Source organism: Eucyclogobius newberryi, unplaced genomic scaffold, assembly GCF_026437365.1.
Source record: "Eucyclogobius newberryi isolate DKJ021-1_F unplaced genomic scaffold, fEucNew1.0.hap1 SCAF_2, whole genome shotgun sequence".
NCBI classification, from domain to species: domain Eukaryota; kingdom Metazoa; phylum Chordata; class Actinopteri; order Gobiiformes; family Gobiidae; genus Eucyclogobius; species Eucyclogobius newberryi.
The window spans coordinates 19,528,148-19,548,545 of NW_027315834.1; the positions used below are offsets into that span (position 1 = coordinate 19,528,148).

Below are 20,398 nucleotides of genomic sequence, written 5' to 3' on the forward strand. Positions count from 1 at the left end.
GCGAGGATAACTAATATTTGATCAGCGACAATTCTATTGATATTCTACACACTTTGTCCTTAAGGTGGCGCAAGTGAATTCATTCAGAATTTTTCTCTGTCCACCATGGAGACCTCGAGAAGAGCAGGATTACATGTTTTACACACCCTGGGCACCATTGGGAAAACATAATTATGTATATATAAATCTATTAAATGTCTTTCTAGTATAGTTAAATGTGTGTTTTGGGGCGGACGCTGCGCAGTGTGACCACGTGTGGCAGTCACTTTCCCTCAGCTCGCCCCCCTGTGGTGGCGGCAGGAGCAGGAGCAGCAACATGAGCAGCAACATGAGCAGGAAGGAGGAAGACTGAAGCTGGGCCCACTGACGCAGTGTGCTGGAGGGAGTCGCTTCATTCCGCGGCTAGATGCTGAAAACAGAGAGCCGAGGCACCGCCAAAGACAAAAGAGCGGCTGAAAGAACCGTCTAAGGTTCCGGGGGCCATAATGAAGCGGAGAGTGAGCGCAGGGCCACGCTCCAGTCGTCACCGGGGATTACAGCGTGCGCTATAATCACGGGCGGTTTGTTTTCATTGTGTGGCGAGTGGCGCAGGAGCAGAGGATGCGCGGAGTAACGCGGTGCCCAAGCCCAGCGGCATCACCCATGGAAATGTTTGACTATCCGCCTGTCGTTTTGGTGAGGATGAAGATTGTTGTCGCTGGACCGTCCCGCTGCACGCGCCACATTGATGAGGACCGTAAATGAAAACAAGGAGGAGACGCCTGGCTCTAACGCCATGGAGGACAAGGAGAACAACCTAAAGACGGCCAGGATGTGGAGGGATGCAGCCCTCAGGTCCAGGAAACTGCGGAGCAACCTGCGCCAGCTCACCCTGTGCTCCAAAGACAACCAGGAGATCATACTGCCAGATGATATCGCCGAGATAGAGGTGCTCAACCTCGGTAACAATTTTCTTCAGGAGCTTCCAGAGGGCCTGGGATCCAGTCTCAACAATCTCCGCATTCTTGTTCTCAGGAGGAATAAGTTCACAATTATTCCCGGAGTCATCTTTGAGCTAGGGCAGTTGCTTGAGCTGGACATGAGCCACAACTGCTTAAAATGTCTCTCCGACGATGTTGGGAAGTTAAAGGGACTGAAAAAGCTATGCGTCAGTCATAACAAAGTACAATATTTATCCTCTCAAATTGGTTTACTCAAGTTTTTGGAGGAACTTGACATCAGCTTTAATGAGCTACGTGTTCTACCCAAATCCCTTTCTAACCTCACTAAGCTGCGGACACTGGATACAGATCATAACAAACTCAATCAATTTCCTTCTGAGATCCTTGGTCTCGGGGATTTAGAGGAGTTAGACTTGTCTGGGAATAAATTTGAGAAATTGCCAACAGATTTTGTGAAACTAAAATCCACAAAAATCCTGTGGCTCAGTTGCCTTCATATCACCACATTACCGGACACTTTTTGTCAACTGCATAAGATTGAGAGCCTAATGCTGGACAGTAACAACCTACATGTGCTGCCTCCTGCCTTCACCAACTTGCAAAGACTGAAAATGCTTAATCTCTCCTCAAACAATTTTGAAAACTTTCCTGAGGTTATTTTAAGTATCAGAGGATTAGAGGAACTTTACCTGAGCAGAAATAAACTCACTTGCATTCCAGAGGATTTAGGGCAACTTGTGAATTTGGCCAATCTGTGGTTGGACAATAACAGCATAACATTTCTGCCAGATTCTGTTGTGGAACTGTCAAAATTGGAAGAGCTTGTTATACAGGGTAATCAAATAGCCATACTCCCGGATAATTTTGGAAAGCTGTCCCAAGTGAACATTTGGAAAGTGAAGGATAACCCTCTTATCCAGCCACCTTATGAGGTTTGTATGAAGGGAATACCATACATTGCTGCTTATCAAAAAGAACTTGCACAATCCCAGCTTGCTGTGAAGCCAAGACTTAAACTGGTCTTAATGGGGATGAAAAACTCTGGAAAATCTTTCCTCAGGCAGAGTTTAGTTCGCAAATTGCAGAATGCGGCTCATTTCCATGGAAACAAAGGCATTGAAGTCACAAACTGGATAGCAGATATAGACAGGTGTCTTACATTTTTAGTGTACGATTTGTCAGGGAAGTCAAATTATGACCTCATAAAACCCTTTTTTCTCTCCCCTGGTGCTTTGTATGTACTTGTAGTAAATCTTAAAATGTATACACCCAAGAACTTTTATGCCCATGTTGGGTATTTTCTTCACCTTCTCGGTGCCAAAGTCCCTCATGCCATAGTGTGCATAGTGGGCACACACAGAGACGTATGTGGAGACATGGAAGTAGAGGAGAAATGTCTTGACATTCACAGACAGATTGGCCTCCAGGAACTGACGGACATAGAGTCTATAAGAGGCATCATTCTGCAGATGGACCTGGCTTTGGAGCAGGGCTTTAATGTCCGCTCTCTTAGCCCTCATATCCCGTTTTATGGTGTGTCTGATAGGAACCTACGGCGCAGGAAATCCCAACTAGAGTACATGCTGAACCACAGACTTCAGATTCTCTCCCCTGTGCTGTCTGTTAGCTGCACCTCTGCACAGCTCAACATCCAGAGGCTAAGGGAAAAGCTCATGTCTGTTGCTGACCACAGAGACATTTTCCCCAATCTCCACCGTGTGCTGCCTAAGTCCTGGCAGATGCTGGAGGAACTGCACTTTAAACCCAAAGATCTGTGGCTGTCCTGGTGGGATTCTGCTCGTCTTGGCCTACAGGCAGGACTAACAGAGGACCGCTTACAGAGTGCTTTGTCCTACCTACATGAGAGTGGGAAACTGCTTTATTTTGAAGACAGTCTTACTCTGAAAGAATATGTTTTTCATAATCTTCCAAGATTTATTGCAATCTTAAATGTGTTTTTCCAGAGAGATGAATCCACTCTCTTAGACAGACTTCTGTCTGAGGGGGAAAGGGGGGATAAAGGTAGGGTAAGCTTGATCATTGAGGATGAAAAAGGAGAGAGCCTCAGGGTTACGCATCTGCAGCATTTTGTGCAAGGCTTTCTTCAAAACGGCCTTCTACCCTCTAACGTGATCCGCCTGCTTCTAAGACCACTCATTCAGACCCAGCAGGACCTTCACCTCATCATGCAGCTCCTGGAGAAGATGGGAATCTGCTACTGCATCAACAAAACCCGCAACAAGCCTCTTAACGGAGCCACTGTGTGGTACAGGTTTCCCAGCTACGTCAACAGTGTCTCCCCCAGTACCACTGAGGCCTCAGCCAGTGGAGGCTCTTCCTGCCAGTTTTTCTCGGTGGAGCAGCTGAACATCCAGTACCGCTTCCCTGTTTTCTTTCCTCCAGGACTGTTTGACCGATTCAGTGCGCAGATAAACAGCCATGTCGTCCAAAGGTCGGATGGAAGGGATCAAATCTGTGCTTATCGCGGTAAAGTCCCCGTGGTAATAAGCCACCATCCACCAAAAGGAAAACTGACAGAGACCCTCTCCATAGTCAGCCATGCTTCCCTGCCAAACATTTGGACTGCATGGCAAGCCATCATGCCACTGGTGGAAGAACTGGACCTGCTGCTTCAAGAGTGGCCTGCGCTCCTCTTCTCTGTGCATATCCTGTGTTCAAAGTGCCTCAAAAGAGGGTCATCCAGCCCACATGCCTTTCCAGGTACTACACCTACTGTTAGACATTTTGAATTCCTGGCAGGCCATATAATTATTCATTGATTATATATTATTGAATTAATTGCATTTATTTTGCATGTACAAGTCATTTATCCTATATATGTACCAAGGTTACAACAGCCTGCATGTTATATTTTGTCACATTGCCCAGTGCAGACACTGCAAAAGACATAGCCAATAGCATATTTGATTTAGCTTTATGGATCTAAGACTTCAGCAAAATACATTTTGTTATCTATTTTACAATCTGAATATGATCATGCGCATTGAGCAGGGTCTGAGGCATTTGACAGCTTTAGTAATCTTTCACAAGGCCATCAAATGATGCATGCCTTGATTAGTCTGTTCATTCTTCTACAATAGAGCTTGTGTTAAACAGGTTGTTATGGCACTAGCCTTTTCATAGTTATATAACGTGTATTGAAGACAGACCAACGCTTTCCTCTCATGTCTGTATCACACAACTGAATTTAAGAATTACGTAGTTGCAATTGCTGAAAATACGAAAACAAATAGATATTTTTCTCCGGCTTGATTACGTAGTTTGAAACTCCCATGGAAAGCAGGAAGTGCTTTGCAAAAATGGAAAAACAGCACTGCTTTATTTATTACCCTTCGATTTTATACAATTTACCCTATGTTTTGTGTTGGTTTGTTGAAGTGTAGAATTGTAACAATTACGTAATCATTTAGTAGCAGGAGATACTGTTATTGCAAACAGAAGTGTTTAAGGGACTAAGTTATCACTACCAGTGCTAAACATAGACTTTTTTGGGCTCACTATTTAGACCTAGGCTACGTGATTTATTTCTTTGTTCTGGGAACCTCCTCTTGATGTTTTATGCTTGTGAGTGTGTCCTGGTTCTCCAGGGCCAGGCCTTTTATGGACTTGATATGTTTAGCTGCTCTTAGCTGAGGCAGAGTTTGGGCTCCAGACTAAACACACTGCAGTTGGATCAGGAAACAGACTTTAAAGGAATGTATTTGTTCTTTTTGAATATCACTTTACAGAGTTATTTGATGTACTGCAACGGTCTCTAACCTTTTTTCCATGTGTGAGCTATACTTATACTTGCATGAAATGGAAATAGCATAGGGCTCAGTTCAATGAGCACATAAACTATTATCAATTATTATAATACACAAAGGTAGGCGTCTGAAATATACCCTGGATTAGATGCGTACTATAGAATACATTTGTTTCTTAGTATGATTTCATAAATCTTTTGGAGTACTGCTGGGAATGGGGTGAGAACAATAATACTATTAGATTTGTGGGACAATGAAGCAATCAGATATATTTACATTCATATGATGTGCATTATATGCACTAACATGAAATGCCTTATTTAATACATAAATGCAACAAATTAGATTTTTATCAGACATATGTTCATAGGTCCTGTACAGTCAATCATTTGTATTTGTACTAAAGCAATAGTAATGCAACGTTAAAATAATATTCCAATATAAGTAAAAAGTAGTAACCAGTACTTACCAGTACCAGTATTTTACTACAATAACTACAAGTTGAGTAGTGAGTAACATAACTTTTTGAACATAAAATATATTTAAAATCTGGTCATGAGTTAATGTAGTCAGACAGACAAAACATTACCGGTACAAATTATTTCCAAAGAAAAGACAACGTTACAATAAACAAATCATATTTGATGGTAAAACAAGAAATGTGTTCAAATCATTAATATTGTCAACAAAGCTTTTATTTATTTCTCATTGGGAAGAGGAACCAGAACTTTTACTCAAGTAGGATACTGTACAGAGTAACAGTACTATCACAAAAGTATTGTCTAACAATACTTCCAAAAAGTGATTTGAGTAAATGTAACTAAGTGTTACCAACCAATGATTATATGAGACTTTACCATTCTTAGTAGGAGCTAGGCTCGCCGACAAACATGATGGGGAGGACATAATTATAACCCATACTGGCAGAAATATCTACAGAGGCTGTCTACAGAAGAAACTACTAGGAGACTCGAGTTGTGGCTCAGCACTTGTGCTGTAAAATGAGGAGCAGAAACCTGCATCAAAACTTGCTTTGGTGCTGGTGGCTTCCACTAAATTACAATATGGAAGACGTGGCCTTTTTTGTTGTATGTACGGTATGGACAGTACGCGGTTGCTCTACACTTTATCGCCTAGTCTGACTCCTTTAATTTAACTTTAATGAATTGGTGGGGATTTGGTGTATTTACATTTTTATAGATAAAGAGCTGGTTAGGCAAAGGCTGCAGTTATTGAGCAATTCATTGCAATTCATTGCTCAATAACATGGCAACCACAAATCAAACTTTGACTCAAGTGTTAAGCCTCTGGCTGTGTGTATGCTCCATATGTTCTAATTTCTTATTTAGCGTCTGTATGTCTTTAGCTCAAGGGTAGCCGCACATTTTAAACATCATTTTTGAGTGATGACTCAGTTGTTAAAAACCTGTACTCGAGCTTTTAAAAATTCATGTCACTATCTTTAATATGTTGCCCCTAGTAATGCATTTACTAGTCAATCTGAAATGCCTCTCAGGGCCTGTTTTATTATTCTGACAGTTATTATCTGTTAAGAAGATTTAAACCTGGGTACTCTGGCCAAGTGAACCAGGAGATTTCTACTGCCGTTTTACTCTCTCACTGATTATTGCATTACTATCTTGAGTTTATAGGTGTGAATACCGGTAATCGTTCCCTTTTAAACTGCTGTGATATGTAAAAGTACATTGCCCAGAAAACTGAAGCATTGTAGGGCTTCAGTTGACTTAATCTAAATTTGTGGTCCTCATGGCTTTCTCTGAGACATTTTTATGTCAGCAACTTCATAGCAAAGACACTTGTTTATAATTAATTACAGAGTATGATAGAGTGCTCCATTGCATTTTTGTGATTTATTTCATAACAAGCAAAACCTGGTTTTAATCTCAACCATGTCAAAGTGAGATTCAGTATTCTAAAGCTGAATAAAATGGCATGTGTTTGGTATGGTTTTAAGAATTATATACTCAAGTAAAATATTTTGACAGCACTTTGACAAAACTTATTTGATATCCTTAACCTTACCAAGCCAGTCTGTGTCTGTATAATAAGGGAGCAGCTTGTTCAAACATGCCCAGATCATGTCCCCGTGTTAGGTTTGTTACCCTTTGTTTCACTCCATTCCATATTGGACTGATGAGACTGCCTTTTTTGAGGTAAAGCCTGAAAAAATAAATCACGCGTGTGGTTTCCTGAGGTTCCAGGTCCTATCAGACCATGGCTGTCTTTTGTTTCATACATATTTAAAGCTTTACATTATATCATAGATGGAGCGTATACAGAATATAAATTCTGTATTATTACCTAGTCCAAAGCTGATTTTTTCTGTGTGAAACCCTGAACTATGTTGATGGTGCAAATAGTAATCCTGTAGTAGAGAATGGCAATCCTGTTACATCACTTGTGGTAAGCTGCCGAATTACCTGAGACATGTGATTGCGGCTGTGTGTGTTTACACTTGGTGTGTGTGACGCTGGTCCTGTACCACCTGAGTGCTGCAGCAGCTTATTACCTATTACCAAGTCCTTTGGCTGTAAGCGCTATAGCACTGTCATTACACCTCCTCCTTGGCTTCTCTAATAATGTTGTATTTCAGAATTTGACCACAGCACAATTCAAAGTTTCATATTGTACAAGTCAGTTGTGTACTGTCATATAGCTGTGTGTGTATATAATACATCTAAACTAACAATGCATTGTGGTAAATTATGTTATGGTGCAAAATATTGACAATTTGCATTATCCCCGTGTAACATCATGAAATTCAGTTGCAGTGGATGCAGTGGTTGAGAGTGGACTGCCCTGTGGCTTTTTAAGGATATAAATGGTCACTATAATGAGATTATAAAGGTATATGGAGAGAGCAGTAACCACTGAGTTTCACTATCTCTTTACAGAGGCATCCCGCCATAGTCTGGTCGACCAGAAGGACTCTCGAAGTCCATACAAAGAAATCTTAAAGAAGACATGTTGTCTTTGAGTATTTAGTATTCAATTATAACATACATAGATTATAGTGCTGTATTGTTTTCATTGCAAACTGCAATAACCGCAATGTTTTTATTCTTGGAAAAAAAGACATTTTTGAACTCTTTGAATAAATATTATATACATACACAGATATATACAGTACTATTACTATTTTTGTGAATGGCACTGATTTAAAATCTGTCCTCTTTATATTATAAAGAAGTTGAGATTGAAAGTGATTTTTATCTATTGTTAATTACGGATATAATCAATCGAATTGTTCAATATGAGGAAATGAAGGTTGTGGCAATTGTGATCAAATGCAGTTTACAGTCTATGACATGGTGGTCACTCCCCTCGGTGCTGAACTGCTTAAATGTGTATAAGACCTGTATAACCCAAATCTGGTTGAAAGGAAGGACGGGATGTTTTATAGAAAGTGTGCAGAGGAACTGTCTAGTCAGGGATGGCTGACCCTGGCATCTTTACAGATGAACTGTTTGGTACTAGACTAGTCTTGTGGCTCAACTGATGACATTGTGGTTGAGGTTGGACAGTTCATTAGTGTTTGTGGGCAGACTGGTGATTTGAGAACTACATTTATTTTAAAAGAAGTTGCATGCTAAGCTGTCATTCAGTAAACCATTAAATGGCTTATGTGCCTGAGATGTCTTGTGTATGCTCTATTGTCACAATATTACATGCAATTTACATGCATTTTTCTGTCATTTTTCTTTCCTCAGCTGCTTTTAGAACTATGGCTTTGAGAGACTGTTGGCGCTTCAGTTACTTGTACATGTAAGCAACAGTCTTGCTGTTGATGTTGTGACTATTAATTCAAGCACATCATAGAATAATTCCATTTGCCGCTCAAAGAGCTGATGGATTAGAAAACATCTTTAAAATTGGACTGGGCCATATCATATCTTTCATTATACATCTATTTTTTTGGGATACTTGTAATACTGCTATTTAATTTGTTTGTGTAAACTATTGACGCCTAGAGCAGCGTAAACACTGTTGTTAGTTTTTAGCATCGGCAGAACCTCCGCACAAGAAAGGGTTTGTAGAGTGGAAGTGGAATATGTGTGATATCTATGTACAAGCAAGAAAGGTTTTAGGATAAATCCAAACAGATGTATTGATGCATCTTTGCATCAATACATCTGTATCAAACAAAACCTCTGATGTTTACCTCCACAGATCCTGGAGGACATGAGTCTGGAGGAAATAAGATCATAGTCCAGCGCTCTCTGAATGGACTTCAGCAGTTCAGTTTCCCTCCATTTCTTAACCGACATCCTGCAGCTCACAGGGACTTTTCAGGAGACCGGAAAGTGTAGTTTTATTGAATAAGAGGATGCACATTCCTTTACAGAAAACCAAAGTATTTTGTTGTGCATAACTGTGAGAGCAAAAATAATGCTTCCAGGGAAACAAGCCAAGCTCAGTGGAATGTAAATGATTCTTGTACATGCTGGTGAAGTTTAAATATGGAGGGCTGATGTGAGATCTGCACATTCTTGCTCTTAAAGTCAGTGACCAGTCTCTCCCCTCCTCACTCACTGTCCTCTGATTTAGTCAGTCTGTGACCCTTTCAGAGAAGCATTCAGGAGGAGGAGTTATTATCTATTATTGACCTATTTCAGTGTCTGCATGACTACGCATCCACTTCCTGGAATAAAAATCGTATTTACCAATGAGGAGAGTGTGTGGGCTGTAGTGATGAGTCTTGGTCTGGACTCTGTCCAAACAGCTCCAGAGTGAAAGAGGAGAACAAAATCAATGAGCCTAATGGTTTAAGTGCTGCTAACGGTGTAATGGCCAGTGGTGCCAAGACAACATACTTGACGAAATCTTTAGATTTTTTAGTTGGCAAAGGCGACTGTAAAATGCGTTTCACATAAGTAATAACGTATATTCCACTTAGTGATTATAGTGAATGTAAGGGAAAGCTACTCAAGACACTTCCTTGTTTTGTTTTTCCTTGTTTTACAATTTTCCACATGGTAAATGTTTTACAAACGTTTCTAGTTTTCCTATGAAATAGTGCTTGTGCTGCATGAAATACACACAATGAGCTGTGCCATAGATTGTGGAAGGCATATACAGTTGTCAAAACAACAACAGATAATGATCTGGGCAACAAAAACGGGTCAGTTCATGTCTAAAGCAGATTATAAATCTAGATCAGTGCAGCCAGTGAGAATATTGAGGGTGATTCAGTGTAAGCAGTATGTGACTATGGTTAATACAGTTTTACAGACAACTAACTGACTGCGCTAATGCTTTGTGATCTTAAGTATCTTAGGCCACAGAGGCAGTTGGAAAAGGCTGTTGTTTTGCTCTCAGGGGGCACAAATGCAATCAGACAAACAATAAGCTTACCCACATTTACTATATTTATAGGAAAGCTGTCAATGGATTAACAGTTTTGAAACTCAATGTAAAGACAGATAAGAGACATTTCTATGTCAATATGATATTTTTCTGGTCTTGTTTTGGTCAAATATTTCTGTTTTGGAGGAAAAGCCTGTGACAGATTTGTGTGCACTCAACAGGAAGTGTCCTAGAATGGGGACATATTGTATGTCCAGTATGTGTGTACGCATCACTGCACTCTTTATTTATACCACCGTTCAACACATTTACATGCAATGGGTTTAACTAAAGAGATGGTAACAATAACAGCCAAGCAGCAGAGCAAACTATATCGCCTCACTTTTGAACCAATTAAGCTTCAAGGCTGCACAACAGCTGTTTCCTGCTCTGCACTCATTGAGTTTAATGCTCAGTGTGACAAGTGTGCATTTAGTTCCCCCCCCCAAACATGAGTATTAATCAATTTAATATCAAGTAATGTAAATTGTATGTGTTTTTAGATGTGGTAAAGCTGCCATCTATTGACACGTTTGGGAACTGCATCTTTCTCATTGTTTTGTGTGTTGTATTTCAGGTGAACTTCTCAGCCAGCCTCGGCCGGAGGGACTCGCTGAGATCATCTGCCCAATTGGCACAGAGAGTGTGAATGTAGCACTGGTCTACCCTCCGACTCCCGCAGTGTCCAGTCCCTGTCCAAAATAACAGCTGTGCTAAACCAGTGGCTCCATGGCCTTTCCAAAACGCCATTTCCATTGATGCTGGACATGTAAAAGTGCACACATATCCAAAATCTTTCTTCGTTTGAATATTTATACAATATTGAAAAATGTGGTCAGCGGACTTTGCATGTTGTCATAATCACTGTACTTTTCTGGTTGTCCTTTTTCTTGTAACACTTTCCATTGTATTGAAGGAGTGTGGAACAGCACAAATATTCTACTTTCAGACAGTTCAAATGCAGATTGTATTACCAAGGATGTTTGACTCATGCTACTTCTGTTTCATCAATTCATAACATTACAAGACACCTACATATTGTCCACTCTGACACTCCTCATTGTATCTCCCTGTAGGGTTTACCACCAAAGGCTATGCAGCAGAGTGTTGAAGTGAAAACTAGTAACTGCCAAGGAGTGGTCAGTGGAATCTTTATTGAAGCTGTTTCTGACCAAACAGTTCTGATAATGCGAAATGTTTTATGTACATAAATTAAAGGTGAGGAGACATTGTGGGTAGTATGTCCCCTCACTGAAAAAACAGAACAGATTAGAGGAAGAAGTCATCTTCCTATTGAAATGATAATTTTATTTTTATATGTTGGCCTAGGGTGTGTCCATCCTAGTTTTGACACATCAGTGCAATGTTGTGCATGACCAGGATATAGGGAGGTTGCACTTGTTTGCTGGTTTTAACAGCTCACAGAATAATACCAAATAAATATCTGGCTTTAATATTAAAAAAAAACTGTCTGTATTTTTATTCCAAGATTTTATGTAGGCTACAACTTTTTATAGGCAATGAATTGAGTTGTGAGGTTTCAGCTTCCTGTTTACAGTGTTTGGAATTTTGACCCAGTCAAAACAATGATGTTTGAAGAAAACGAGCGGGATCATGGACATGGTAAACAGGTTGTGTTCATGTGATGTTCCATCAGCCAATGACATTTAATACAGATGGAGAGCACTAAAATGATAATTGTTGAAATGCATAAGTTTGTTGTAATACAATAAGTTCTTAGGTATAGTCACTAAGAAATCTGCGAATATGCTCAGATCTCAGTAATCTCAGGGTGGGCAAGAGCATATAAAACTTTGGGTTTGGCATCAAACTTATGTTTTATCAGAAACCTTTACACAAAAAAATCAAACATTTGGAGTATCTCTCACTTTCTGAGGCTAATGTGAAACAAATATGTCCTTTTTGTTTATAAATGCTGACAGAGAGAAACATTTTTTGTTCCATATGGAGAGGCCTAGTACTAGTATTACATCGATATGAACCAGGTCAACGAATCTTCTAATCTGATATTTAAACTGCAAATTAGACTTGCATAGACTTCTGACCTGACAATATATATATATATATATATATATATATATATATATATATATATATATATATATATATATATATATATATATATATATATATATATATATATATATATATATATATTGTCAGGTCAGAAGTCTATCAGAAACCTTTACACAAAAAAATCAAACATTTGGAGTATCTCTCACTTTCTGAGGCTAATGTGAAACAAATATGTCCTTTTTGTTTATAAATGCTGACAGAGAGAAACATTTTTTGTTCCATATGGAGAGGCCTTGTACTAGTATTACATCGATATGAACCAGATATATATATATATATATATATATATATATTGTCAGGTCAGAAGTCTATGCAAGTCTAATTTGCAGTTTAAATATCAGATTAGAAGATTCGTTGACCTGGTTCATATCGATGTAATACTAGTACTAGGCCTCTCCATATGGAACAAAAAATGTTTCTCTCTGTCAGCATTTATAAACAAAAAGGACATATTTGTTTCACATTAGCCTCAGAAAGTGAGAGATACTCCAAATGTTTGATTTTTTTGGGCGTCGAACACCACCACCAACTGTTCAACTTAACACATTGCAGCTTCCCGGCCTGTATTTAGTCGGAGCCCCAGCTCTCCAGCAGGGGGCAGTAACTCCAGCAGGAAGCACAAGAACCGCAGCGCTGCAGCCCAACTTCCTCTTTCTCCAGCGGCCTCAGAGGTATGGCTGCTACTTTGCACAAGAGGAAACATGACACGTTGAATCTGTTTGAAATTATTGCCATCCTGCATATTTAAATCTTTATTTTTAGTCACACGGTTAAATAATCGGCAGATGTGTTTAAATAGTAGTATATGTGAAGTCGCTGACTGTTTTTAAGTGGCTGCGGAAGCCGCTTGTGTTAAACGCCTCTGCTCGGCCTTGCTCCCTGCGCCACAACAAACTGAAGCGTAGAAATTGTGTAGCAGTGGCACATATTTAGACTTACTTGCACTCTGTGTACAGCTAATACCCAAAATGTTTGTGACCAACACGTTTACAAATAGTGTCAGGGCCGCCCCGTCTTCCATTAGCTAATGCTAAGCTAGCTAGAGCCTGCGTGTGATCATGACTTTTAACTGTTTTGCCTCTTTATAGATCTTCTGAAAATGGTCCGCTACTCACTTGACCCCGAGAACCCGACCAAGTGTGAGTACTACAGAGATGTACAATTAACTATCATGCTGTGTATGGATAACTGTGATGACTTCTTAGGACACCTTTGGATTGATCATGAAAATAAAATCTAATGCTCTGAGATGCCATACAGAAAGTGGCACCGCAGGTTGTATTATAAAGTACCTTTTCTTATAGTGTGTTTCTATTCCAGCTTGCAAGGCAAGGGGTTCCAATCTGCGGGTTCATTTCAAGGTACGATTTTATGTTTGAAAGCCATCGAACTCACAACCTAGTTTTTTTTTTTAAGTTTAACTCAACTAGTGCCAATAAATTAAATATGGTTGACCGTCAACTTGTGCTTTACTGTTTATTTTTACATTAAAATCAGGCCCATTTGGTTTAATTATCAAATGTAATGTTTTGCCTAATGTTTTCCCCAGAACACTCGCGAGACAGCTCAAGCCATCAAAGGCATGCACATCCGCAAGGCCAACAAGTATCTGCGTGATGTGGTGGTCAAGCATCAGTGTGTCCCGTTCCGCCGCTACAACGGTGGCGTGGGCAGGTGTGCTCAGGTACAATAAGTAAATTATGTGTAGACATGAAATGCTGCAATGATGACCATCTTAGGACACCTTTGGATTAAAGATGAAACTAAACTTTGTTGGCTGAGCAGCTTTTGAGACTGTTTTAGATTGATGCAAAAAAAAATTGAGTTTTTTTTTTTTTTTTTTATTAATAGGCCAAACAGTTTGGTTGGACCCAGGGACGTTGGCCAAAGAAAAGTGCAGAGTTTCTCCTTCACATGCTAAAAAATGCAGAGAGCAATGCTGAACTCAAGGTATGTTTTTGATGGTTACTGGAACTTGGACGGCTTTGGTAAATGCAGTTAAGTCTGTGCCCCATATACCAAAAGGGATTTTGCTTTGCTCCTGGAATATGCACTATATCTAGTGTCATACTAAGATTTGTATGAACGCATTTACAAGGAAATGGTTATGCAGTAAACCCTGTGAGCTGGTCCCTACCCAGTGCGCACCTGCCTAAGGCCCATAGTCTCAGTCCTCTTACAAAGGCGCACTTGTATTGGTTTGCTTACAAGTGCGTAAGAACAAGAGGAAAAGGAAAAATGACTGGCTTTTTAAAGTAACCGTCTGCATTGTCAAATGGTTGATGGCCATTCAGATATTTAACCAATGTCTATCTTATAACTGTTTATGGATGTGTTTTTAAAGCTGGGGTGGTGGAGATTATGATGTCCTCTGTATGTACGTGTTTATTTTTTTAATTGGCACGTGCACCCCCCTTGTTTTCAAGACTCCGCCTACCATCAAACTTTGTGCGAAAGCATGGAACAGCCCCTCCTGCGTTTAGCGTGATGTATCACATCCTTGTCTCCGCAGATTTAAATCGCTTCTGAGCTCAGTCTAAAAGGAACTCTTTAAACACACACCAGCATATCAACCACGCATGTGCAGCCAGGGAAGTGTACTGCTATCCTGAGTGAGCCTGCAGGTGTGCAGTAAATGCAGGGAACGATTGACATGTGGGAGAACTACTCTGCCGTCCACACCGCAAGGAAATTACTTGGATTGCTTGCGAAAAATCCTTTTCAATGATCAAAAAAAATTGCCATTATTGCCCATTACAAATTATCTCTGGTACACTGATGTGCTGACTCGTTTTAAGGTGAATTTCTAAATGGTTTAAAGTTTGAGGCTGGAACCAAAATGCAAACTTACACGACTTGACCTTAAGGGTTTTGTAACTGAGACTTTTTGTTTGAACTGCGGCACAAATGTTGAAATATGACTACGAGTCATTGTGGCCTGCAGGGTCTGGATGTGGACTCTTTGGTCATTGAACACATTCAAGTCAACAAGGCCCCCAAGATGAGGAGGCGCACCTATCGCGCTCATGGACGCATCAACCCTTACATGAGCTCTCCCTGCCACATTGAGATGATCCTCACTGAGAAGGAGCAGATTGTCCCCAAACCAGAGGAGGAGGTGGCTCAAAAGAAAAAGGTAAATGCAGTTGTATTATATGCTGTATTGAATGAAAATTGGTAATTGCGTTGCTGTGATGACCACTTAGGACACCTTTGGATAACTCATGAAAATAAACTCTTTATGCTGAGCAACTAAATGTGTGTCTAGAAGGCGACCGATACTTCACAAGAAAACTGACTATAATTTCTCTCCTTCATAGGTCTCACAGAAGAAGTTGAAGAAGCAGAAACTCATGGCCCGGGAGTAGATTTCAATAAAATGAAAAACACTGAATGCCTTTTGTCTGGTCTTTTAAGTCACTCAAGTTTGGAACCATCAGTTTCTAAAACCTGGTATGAAAAAGTATATAGCAGTATGATGTGTAGAGGGTAGGGACGTTTGGCTACTAGGTGCAGTTCAGAGAACTTAATTTTTCCTCAAGGGCTGTAACGTTTGCATTCAGACTAAAGTAAAAACCTACAAATTTATCTCCAGTCAACCTTATGGCTTGGAAATGTAATCCCATTCCTGGAACTTCTTGTCCAGACCACATCCAGGAAAAGTACATTTGCAGATTTAAAACGAAAGTGCTGTGTGCAAAACTACTCGAGCTCTGTCCGAGTTCATGGTTGCTGCACATTGATTTGGATTCAGGCTAACTCGTGAATGTTTTGCCACTGAAATATTGCTCTGGCTTTGTGTAGGAACTTCTGTCCCTTTTGCAGACCCCTACAGATTTTTCTACTCTGAGCAGCTTCCCTGTCTCTGCAGCAGAAAAGCAGACTCGGAATGCTGCTGCACCACGATGTTTGACAGTGGGATGATGTGTTCAGGTGCCAGGACTCCCTGCATCTCTCACTTTTCAGCTTGTACAGGTGGACTCTTATTAGGCCATTCAATCTAGGGTCTGAATACTTCAGCACGCTGCTATTTTCAGTTTTATTAAACCTAGAAATCCTGTACTGATTTTTCTTCAGAAAGTTTGGATTTAACAATGTGGAAAAGTTCTGTTAAGTCCCTGTAAATGTTTTAGCAACTGAACTAAATTGTCGTTAACTTGCATGCACCCATCCAAAAGGAATTAAACTAAATTGCTTAAAAAAGAATCCTTTATTGTCCACACGATAATTTCAGCATTACAACGCAGTAGATACAGGGGGAAAGTGCATAACTTATAGGAAGTTAAAAAAAAAACACTTGATAGAACTCTTAACAAAACTCTCATATCTTAATAGGGAATGGAGGAATAAATAAAATAAAAAGACAAAAATAATAAACTAAAATGGCTAGCATAAGACTAAATAATACTAATGGTAAGTAGACATATCAGTTATATGCACCTGAATATGGCTTTAATTGCTTGCGAGTACGACAGTAATTGCACATGAATATGAAATCCTAAAAATAGTGTCAATACAAAAAAATCCTTGAGAATCAATCGAAGCTTTGGTAATTACTGAGATGCCAAGGAGATCTCGACTCCAGAATAACATTTCCCCCACAGAACATGTTAAAATGGAAGCGTCACTTTAAAGAAGCTGAACGTTCCCTTCATGTACCACTAGGTGTCACTGGAGGTTTAGTGTAGAAAGACAGTCTTGTATTTAGCAGTGGGCCTTGGGAGTTGTAGAATGATTCACACAGCGGATTGCGCGTGTCATACTTGTGCACTAAGTTCGTAAATGTAAGCAGATGTCAGCTTTAACACTTACTGTTTTGTATAAAGATTTAAGCCTGTGGAGAGTCGATTGTACCCTCAATTTGCTTATGTTCCCCAGTGAATGACTATTTGAAGCTTACACCATAAGGATCTATAATTGCTGTCTAATTAAATGTAACCATGGAACACAAAGATACTTTTTGCCTTAAAATGAAAATGATCTCGTCACGTTTATCTCTCAAGTTCATGTTGAGTGGAAAAGATTGCACTGGGGTCTTTTTATTGTACATGTAGTGAATCAGAGTGAAGGGTTGAGCCAATGAGGAGTGGCCCTAAATCCACTCGTTACACGTCACGGGCAGGTCGCCCAATCCCGACACAAACATCCGCCTGCTCTCCACCCTCCCCGCTCAAACTTTTGACTTTTCAGCTAATACTCACTAGAAATAGATGATAATGTTTTATTATCTCAAACAACTCCTTGAGCACAACAGAGAAAGTGTCTTTTTATTGTGCGCTATTGGGAAAACCTGTCTGAAGTGAAGCAAAACAGAACTGCGTGGACTATACGGATACTTGAGAAATGATACAGAAGTGTGTTTGCGTTTTTTTATTTTAGGCCTTTTTATTTTTTCACATTCATGTTGTGTTGGACATTTAATGTGACTTGACGGTAGTTTGGATTTTTGCGCGCCGTGGTTAGTCGGACACTGCTGCGGGCCGTCTCCCACAGTGAGGGCGCAGACTGGATCTTTCGGACAGGCTCGTGTCTTCACTCACACTTTGTAATGTTGGCCGTGGGTCCGATGGATGGGTCCCGACAGAGCGCCTTTCTCCTCAGCACCCCTCCTTTGGCCGCTCTGCACAGTATGACCGAGATGAAGACCCCCTTGTACCCGGCGTACCCCTTGTCCTCCAGCGGCCCCAACTCTTCCACGTCACCGGCCACCACTTCTCCCAACCCGGGAGGCATGGCTGGATCCCCGGGGATCAAGTCGTCCACCGGACTGTCTTCAGGACTGGGCTCTCCGCAGCACTGTTCGTCGGCGACTCCTCACGGGATAAACGACATCCTGAACCGTCCCTCCACGTCTTCCTGCACGACCCCCGCCGCCGTGGGCTCTTCAACAGCTGGCACCCTGTCAGGACTGCCCCGGTTCAGCAGCTTAAGCCCACCGCCGCCTCATGGACTGTACTTCAGTCCCGGCGCCGCCGCGGTGGCCGTGGCCAGATACCCCAAACCCCTGGCGGACCTCCCGGGAAGAACGCCTATCTTTTGGCCGGGGGTCATGCAGAGCCCCCACTGGAGGGACGCCAGATTCGCCTGTTCACCCCGTAAGTGTGTGGCATCTTTGGCCAATTTTATTATCTACTATGCTAATTGACCTTTTAGGCCTAAATTATAATAGGATGGGCTATCAGCCTGTGCTTTAGGCATGTCATCGTTATATGTTCAAGCATATATTGATTTAAAATAGATTTTGAAATTGTTCAACATTTCAGATCAGAATTCGGTGTTATTGGACAAAGATGGCAAAAGGAAACATACGAGGCCAACCTTTTCTGGACAACAGATTTTCGCTTTGGAAAAGACTTTTGAACAGACCAAATACCTGGCGGGGCCCGAGCGGGCACGGCTCGCGTACTCTCTGGGAATGACCGAGAGCCAAGTCAAGGTAAAGGGCCTTCATTTTAAATTGTACAATATAATAGAAATATATTCATACATATTTAGGCTACTTTTATAATAACGCTTTCGTAAACTGCAAACAATTAATAGACTACATATTTTGCAAACTCTATGTGATACCACATTATTTCAGTGTTTTTGTGCATTTTGCACTGCTATTTTTTCCATCTTCCCGATACTTTATATAGCCAAATTACTGATTTACATGGCATTGAAGACAAACTGCATGTGTTGTTAAAATATAGCACATTTGCTGGAGGCCAGGTTTATTCTGAGCGTAATGTTAAATAATTCCAATATTGTGTTTCGCAGGTGTGGTTTCAGAACAGAAGGACTAAATGGAGGAAAAAGCACGCAGCGGAGATGGCCACGGCCAAAAAGAAGCAAGACTCAGAGACCGAGAGGCTGAAGGGGACCTCGGACAACGAAGACGACGATGATGACTACAACAGACCACTGGACCCGAACTCAGACGACGAGAAGATTACACAGCTGCTTAAAAAACACAAACCCTGCTCATCGCTGTTAATCCACACATCCGAAAATGAAAGCTCCTAATTGACAATTTTGGGCGAAAGACTAAAAAACGCGGAACCGTGCACAGTTCAAGCTGTTGTTTTGCATTGTGACAGACGCCTGTCCTTTAACTTCATATGAAGAAACAAGACATTTTTATGTTAGGACAGATGCGTTTCAATGCAGTGACGGAATGAAGACTTGTAAATATAACCGTGAGTTGTAACCCAAATGATCATAATTTGTGTTTTGTACAAAGCTGAGTTCATCAAGTATAATTAAATTTCAGACGCAATTTATGGCGAACAAAAAAGTGGAATATGATATTCGTCTTTAGCTGGCAAACCTTTCTTTTTCTTTTTAATATTCACTTTGTCTGATTCTCTAAAATATATGAACAACATCTTTGTGATATCCGCATCTTGTTTAACCACCTTGGCCACACACGACTCAGATTTTAACTTAATTTCTTTGGTAATAAGGACTGAACTGCACAGTTATGGCAGATAAATGTAATGCACTTTTATTTAATAATAAGAATAATAATTAAAAAATATATAGTAATAACTTGCTGGCTTTGTTGTCACTCTAAGAAAAAAAATGTATAATTTTAGGCCTCATATGATGTGTGATGACCACTGTAATTTATTTTGTTGCATTATTGTGTTTTTGATTCACTTTTAATTTATACAACTTTCGCCGATCCTTCTCTCGCATTTGAGGTCTTTTTTTCTCTGTGTTTGAACCTGTCCCATCTGTAAAATAAGAGAAAGTGCAGCAAGCTCAACACTTCACTGATTGAAAATATCGTGTTTTTTATAGGGCATATTTTATTTAGCACGTGGATCTCTGCCTGGTGCCGCGGGAAAGCTGTTATGAACGATACAAAAATATAAAAAACAAGCTAAATAAATAAAATCTGATCTGGTCATATTTGGTAAATTATTAGGTTAAAACCTTTTAGTGGATGTGGGTTTGGGATGCCTGCAATTGACGAATTTGACCTAAAATAAAATGTGTGTATCTATCATTTACACGAATATTGTTTTGTATTCAGTTCTATATTGTGTGATTTTTTTTTTTGATTTTTTTTTTTTGATGGAGCAGTTAATTAATCAAATGGGATTTTATTTTTAAAACCGGTTGCAAAGTGCGCAGTTCTTTTCTGGACGTGGATCCCGCTGTTCTCCTGCGGCTGTCTCTTCTTTAGCCTTGTTGTGAAAGGTAAAGTTTGTAGTCTTTGGAAGAGGTTGAATCGTT

At 40.3% G+C, this 20,398-nt stretch overlaps 3 protein-coding genes and 3 non-coding genes across 6 annotated transcripts; all 6 read left to right on the forward strand.

Annotated features, from left to right (window-relative positions):
* Window positions 1–431: 431 nt before the first annotated feature.
* On the forward strand, window positions 432–11,542 carry mfhas1 (multifunctional ROCO family signaling regulator 1). Its single transcript, XM_072454142.1, has 2 exons — window positions 432–3,662; window positions 10,653–11,542. The coding sequence occupies exons 1-2, from the start codon at window positions 728–730 to the stop codon at window positions 10,778–10,780; spliced, it is 3,063 nt and encodes a 1,020-aa protein (XP_072310243.1). The 5' UTR covers window positions 432–727; the 3' UTR covers window positions 10,781–11,542.
* Window positions 11,543–13,212: 1,670 nt separating this feature from the next.
* Window positions 13,213–15,566, forward strand: rpl17 (ribosomal protein L17). Its single transcript, XM_072454145.1, has 6 exons — window positions 13,213–13,311; window positions 13,493–13,533; window positions 13,722–13,856; window positions 14,024–14,122; window positions 15,117–15,308; window positions 15,493–15,566. Exons 1-6 carry the CDS (start codon window positions 13,272–13,274, stop codon window positions 15,538–15,540), a joined length of 555 nt encoding a protein of 184 aa, XP_072310246.1. The 5' UTR covers window positions 13,213–13,271; the 3' UTR covers window positions 15,541–15,566.
* LOC140368462 (small nucleolar RNA SNORD58) lies at window positions 13,358–13,425 on the forward strand. The gene has a single exon (XR_011928173.1). It is a non-coding gene; the product is annotated as a small nucleolar RNA SNORD58 (small nucleolar RNA).
* LOC140368460 (small nucleolar RNA SNORD58) lies at window positions 13,891–13,958 on the forward strand. The gene has a single exon (XR_011928171.1). It is a non-coding gene; the product is annotated as a small nucleolar RNA SNORD58 (small nucleolar RNA).
* Window positions 15,359–15,425, forward strand: LOC140368461 (small nucleolar RNA SNORD58). The gene has a single exon (XR_011928172.1). It is a non-coding gene; the product is annotated as a small nucleolar RNA SNORD58 (small nucleolar RNA).
* Window positions 15,567–17,492: 1,926 nt separating the features above from the next.
* Window positions 17,493–20,168, forward strand: nkx6.1 (NK6 homeobox 1). The gene is made up of 3 exons (XM_072454819.1): window positions 17,493–18,267; window positions 18,436–18,608; window positions 18,935–20,168. Exons 1-3 carry the CDS (start codon window positions 17,721–17,723, stop codon window positions 19,178–19,180), a joined length of 966 nt encoding a protein of 321 aa, XP_072310920.1. The 5' UTR covers window positions 17,493–17,720; the 3' UTR covers window positions 19,181–20,168.
* The last annotated feature ends 230 nt before the right edge of the window (window positions 20,169–20,398 follow it).

What these genes read in the sequence shown, in the direction of transcription:
- nkx6.1 (XM_072454819.1), top strand. Translation starts at nt 17,721, where the DNA reads ATGTTGGCCGTGGGTCCGATGGATGGGTCCCGACAGAGCGCCTTTCTC. An exon ending in CAGATTCGCCTGTTCACCCC is followed by an intron (nt 18,268 to 18,435) that starts GTAAGTGTGTGG and finishes TCAACATTTCAG; the next exon opens with ATCAGAATTCGGTGTTATTG. An exon ending in TGACCGAGAGCCAAGTCAAG is followed by an intron (nt 18,609 to 18,934) that starts GTAAAGGGCCTT and finishes TGTGTTTCGCAG; the next exon opens with GTGTGGTTTCAGAACAGAAG.
- mfhas1 (XM_072454142.1), top strand. Translation starts at nt 728, where the DNA reads ATGAGGACCGTAAATGAAAACAAGGAGGAGACGCCTGGCTCTAACGCC. An exon ending in CAGCCCACATGCCTTTCCAG is followed by an intron (nt 3,663 to 10,652) that starts GTACTACACCTA and finishes GTTGTATTTCAG; the next exon opens with GTGAACTTCTCAGCCAGCCT.
- rpl17 (XM_072454145.1), top strand. Translation starts at nt 13,272, where the DNA reads ATGGTCCGCTACTCACTTGACCCCGAGAACCCGACCAAGT. An exon ending in ATCTGCGGGTTCATTTCAAG is followed by an intron (nt 13,534 to 13,721) that starts GTACGATTTTAT and finishes TGTTTTCCCCAG; the next exon opens with AACACTCGCGAGACAGCTCA. An exon ending in AGGTGGCTCAAAAGAAAAAG is followed by an intron (nt 15,309 to 15,492) that starts GTAAATGCAGTT and finishes TCTCCTTCATAG; the next exon opens with GTCTCACAGAAGAAGTTGAA.